At 75.0% G+C, this 3,750-nt stretch overlaps 1 protein-coding gene across 1 annotated transcript in view; it reads left to right on the top strand.

Annotated features, from left to right (window-relative positions):
- The first annotated feature begins 2,324 nt into the window (after positions 1 to 2,324).
- The window catches only part of TFAP4 (transcription factor AP-4), a 17,784-nt gene continuing 16,358 nt past the window's right edge, over positions 2,325 to 3,750 (top strand). The window contains exon 1 of the mRNA XM_026048963.1: positions 2,325 to 2,441. Within this exon, the coding sequence (XP_025904748.1) occupies positions 2,325 to 2,441 (117 nt within the window). The remainder of the gene's footprint in view (positions 2,442 to 3,750) is intronic.

Below are 3,750 nucleotides of genomic sequence, written 5' to 3'. Positions count from 1 at the left end.
GCCGCGGGGCCGCCGCGGCGGCAGGGCGGGCAGCTGGCCGGCAGCCGGGGAACAGCAAACAGCTCCCAGCTCCGGCGCTGTGCAAATACCATTAAGCAGCGGCGCGGCCCCCCCGCGGGGGCGCTTAACCCTTTGCTCCGCCGCGGGCTGCGGCGCGGGCATTGAGGCCCTGGCTCCCCACGGGACAGCCCCGTACCTCGGCAGCCCCCCGGTGGGACCCCCGCAGGCCCCGAGGGCCCCGGCCGCCCCGCGGCCCCCGCGCGAGGCCCCTGCCCTGGCCGCCTCCCCCGGCCCCTCCTGCCGCCCGCGCTGCAGCCGCCGCTGCCAACCCCAGGCCCTGCCGCAGCTTCCCCCTGCAGCCCCCGCTGCGCTCCCACGGCACGGCCGGAGCCGCCGCCGCGCCGGGCACCCCGATGCATCCGGAGCGGCACCCGGCCCAGGAGCAGCAGCTGCAGGGAGGCCGCGGGCTCCACTGTGCCGGGGGCCGCGTTGTTTGGGCAGGGGACGGGCTCGCCCCACGCCACGTTGGGCGCTGCCCCGTGCGGCCCCCGCGAGGCCCCGGCCGCACTGCCCGGCGTGGCCGGGGGCCCCTCGCCCCCGCGGCCCTGGGAAAGGGACGTGCCGAGGACGGCGGAGCAGCGTCCCCAGCGTTTCCCCTGGGCTGCTGCCAAGGGGAGCGCGCCCGGGCCGAGCCGTCTGCGGAGCCGCAGCTGCGGCGCGAGAGCGGCCAGGAATAGCAGGAGCGTGGGGACACGCGGGGACCGTCACTGCAGCCCGCGGATGCACCCGGGCGCGCCGCGGGGCTCACGGGAGCCGGGCACAGATTTCCCGAGAGCAGCTTAAGCGGCGGATTAGGCGGCGAGCAGCGAGGAGCAGCGAGGCTGGCAGCGGAGCCCCGCGGGGCGCCCGGCGGCGGCGCCCGCGGCTGCGGCTCATGCAGCGAACGGCCGGGTGCCCCGGGTGCCCCAGGGGAAGGGGCAGGTTGGGTCAAGCCGCCCTTGGCAGCACTTGGCCTGAGCGGCAGCCTGGGCAAGCTCAGCACAGGGGCACCGGTGCCAGCCCAGCGGCCCCGACCCTTTTGAAGGACCTTGGCAGCTYGGCCCAGGGACCCCTGTCCCACTGGTACCGGCCACCCCCAGGCCCTGCTCTTCCCATCCCGTTGCATTTCTTCCCCTGGCGTCACCTCCAAGGACGGCAAGGCGGGTTTGCCCCCACTCGCCCCCTCAGTGGTGTTTTCCAGCACACGATCCCGCTCGGCCCTGTGGCCAGGGCTGTCACCCGCTGCTTCCTGCCCRTGGGTGCCAGGGTCTGCCCGTGCTCTTCCTCACCGAGCTCTCGTGCTGGCTGCCCCACAATCCGATGCCAAACCCTTCCTGGGCTGGGACACGGGCCACAGCTCCGTCCTGGGGTCCGTGAGCCTCAGCCGCCACCCCGGCCGGCTCCTGGGGAGCCTCTTCCCCCGGCTCCAACACCTCCCACAGACCCAGCGGCAGTGCAGGCATCCCGATGGGCTCCGGATGTCCCAATCCCCTGGAGAACGGGGCCAGCTGGGAGCACCACGTGCCCAGGACCAGAGATGAGGAGCCCCGGGCCAGCTCCAGGCCAGGGGACAGCAACAAGCAGTTCCCATGGCCTGGCCACTGGGACCCTCGGGCAGGGGGTCCCCAGGGACCGCCTGCAGGGGAGACGCCCCCCAGATCTCTGCCGAGGCTGCAGGAGGGATGGGGCCGCGGGTGCTGTGTCCTCCAGCACCTGCTCCCGGCGGCGGGCGCCCACCCAGCGCCCTGCACACCCGCGACCTTGGCTGCCATCGAGGCCGTATCGGCACCCCGGCAAACCCCGCGCCGGCCACCCAGGGAAAGGTCTCAGGACGGGACAGCAGACCGCAGCGCCGGGTCCCTCCACCAGCCCTGCAGGAGCACCAGCCTGCGGACAGCCACGCGCGGCAGGCGCGGCAAGGAGGACCAGGTGCCCCCGAGGTGCCCCCCGAGGTGCCCTCGAGGCCTCCTCGCTCTGCGGACGCTCCGGCAGCTCGCTTGCCCTGGGAATGGCTCCACAGGGCAGCCGCTTGCTACTCCCTTCTGCTGCCGGCGGCAAGGGACAGCGCGGCGGGCACCCGCGGGGCTCTCGGCTGGGCCGCTCTTGGCCAGGCCACGGTGCAGCCCATGGATCGGTGCCCCAGGCTGCGAGACGGCCCCAGGCTGCACCCGCGTCCCCTCCTGCTGTCCTGCTGTCCCCTGCCAGGCTCCACAGCTGGACGGAGAGCGAAACCCAGCCCCCGGATCCCGGTGCTCCTCCAGGCTGCCAGACCCCCACACAGCGACATGCCCAGGTGGCACTGGGTCCACATGTGCAGCTGGTCCCCAGTCTTCGAGCTGACCAAGCCCCAGGTTGAGCATCGCCACCGTACGGGCTTCGCCATCCCAGCCCGCATCCTCCGGGTGCCACCCGGCCTGCTGCACCCCCGCAGCCACATCCTCCCTCGGGAGACCCTCCGTGCCCCCGGCCGCGCTCGCGGTGCTGCCGGAGCGTGGGGGACACGCAGTGCCACAGCGGGGAGAGCGCAGCACGGAGCGGGCGGATTGTGGGTGCCGCCCATGGGAGCTCGAGCTGGGGTGGGCAAAGGGAATTGCCCCGAACACGTCGGCCTGCTCTGTCCATCGGCTCTTCTGTCACCTGCCCTGCCACCACCATCCCCTCCAGCCTGCCTGCACTGAGGTGACAGGGACAACAGGTGACCAGCAGCACCAGGACATGTCCGGCACAGGTCGGGAGGGGACAGACAGACACACCAAGGTGGATAGTGCCAAGCTCAGCACCCTTCTCCCCTGGGACCCCAGCTGGGACCCAGCACAACCCTTTGCTCTCCCCCAGCACCCAGGCAGCTCTGGGGCCGGGGCAATGTCCGGACACGGGCCACAGCAGGGAAACGAACCCCAGCCCAACTTCTCCTCCGCACTTGGCTCAGGAAACCCGGAGGAACTTCAGCACCTCCCTGCGAAGCCGGGAGCAGCGCCCGCCGCACGGTGCCCGCGGGGGGCCGGGGGCCCCCGGGCCAGCGGGTCCCGGAGCTGCCGCGGGCGGGGAGGAGCGTGGCACACGGCTTGGCCGGGCACCGCAGCCAGCGCCCGCCGGCCCGCGCGGATACTGCGGCCAGGCAGAGCCGCCAAGCACGTCTCAGCGCTCCGGGCGCCGCTCCCCGCCCGGGAACCAAGGTCAGGACACCCACTCTGCCGTGGAGGGCGCCGCCGGCGCCAGYGACCCCCCGGGGCCTGGCTGTGCCCGCAGCCAAGGAGGAGGCGACGGCCCCCGGCGCTGGCGGCGAGGCTGGAGCCGGTGCGCGGCAAGGGGGGGACGTGGGAGTCCCCGGGCGCAGCCCCGCGGTGCGGCAGCGCAGGGGGCCCGCGCCCCCCTCCCGCGCCCCCCCGCAGAGGCTCTGCTGGCTGCCCTGGCACTCGGCGCCACGCTCCAATTCCCCGCCAGTCACCCGAGCCGGCGGCCCCGGCCCCCCCGGCTGGAGTGGGGCCACCCCCCCCCCCAGCCCCGGGGCCAGCAGGTGCCAAGCGGAGGGCGCAGCGCCGGCCCCGGGCCCTCCGAGGCGGGGTCCCCACGCGGCCGCCCCGGCTGCGGTGCCGCTCCGCGGGCCCGGAGCGGAGCTGTCCGGGCTCGGAGCCCGGCCGAGCAGACGGGGCCGCACGGGGACAAAGCTGCGGCCGCCCGCCCAGCCCGCGGGGAGCCCGCGGCCGGGGT

Source organism: Nothoprocta perdicaria, unplaced genomic scaffold (assembly GCF_003342845.1).
Source record: "Nothoprocta perdicaria isolate Ctin4 unplaced genomic scaffold, notPer1 scaffold_59, whole genome shotgun sequence".
Taxonomy (NCBI): Eukaryota; Metazoa; Chordata; class Aves; order Tinamiformes; family Tinamidae; genus Nothoprocta; species Nothoprocta perdicaria.
Note: the sequence above shows the minus strand (reverse complement) of the source record. Positions and strands in the feature narration are given on the sequence as shown.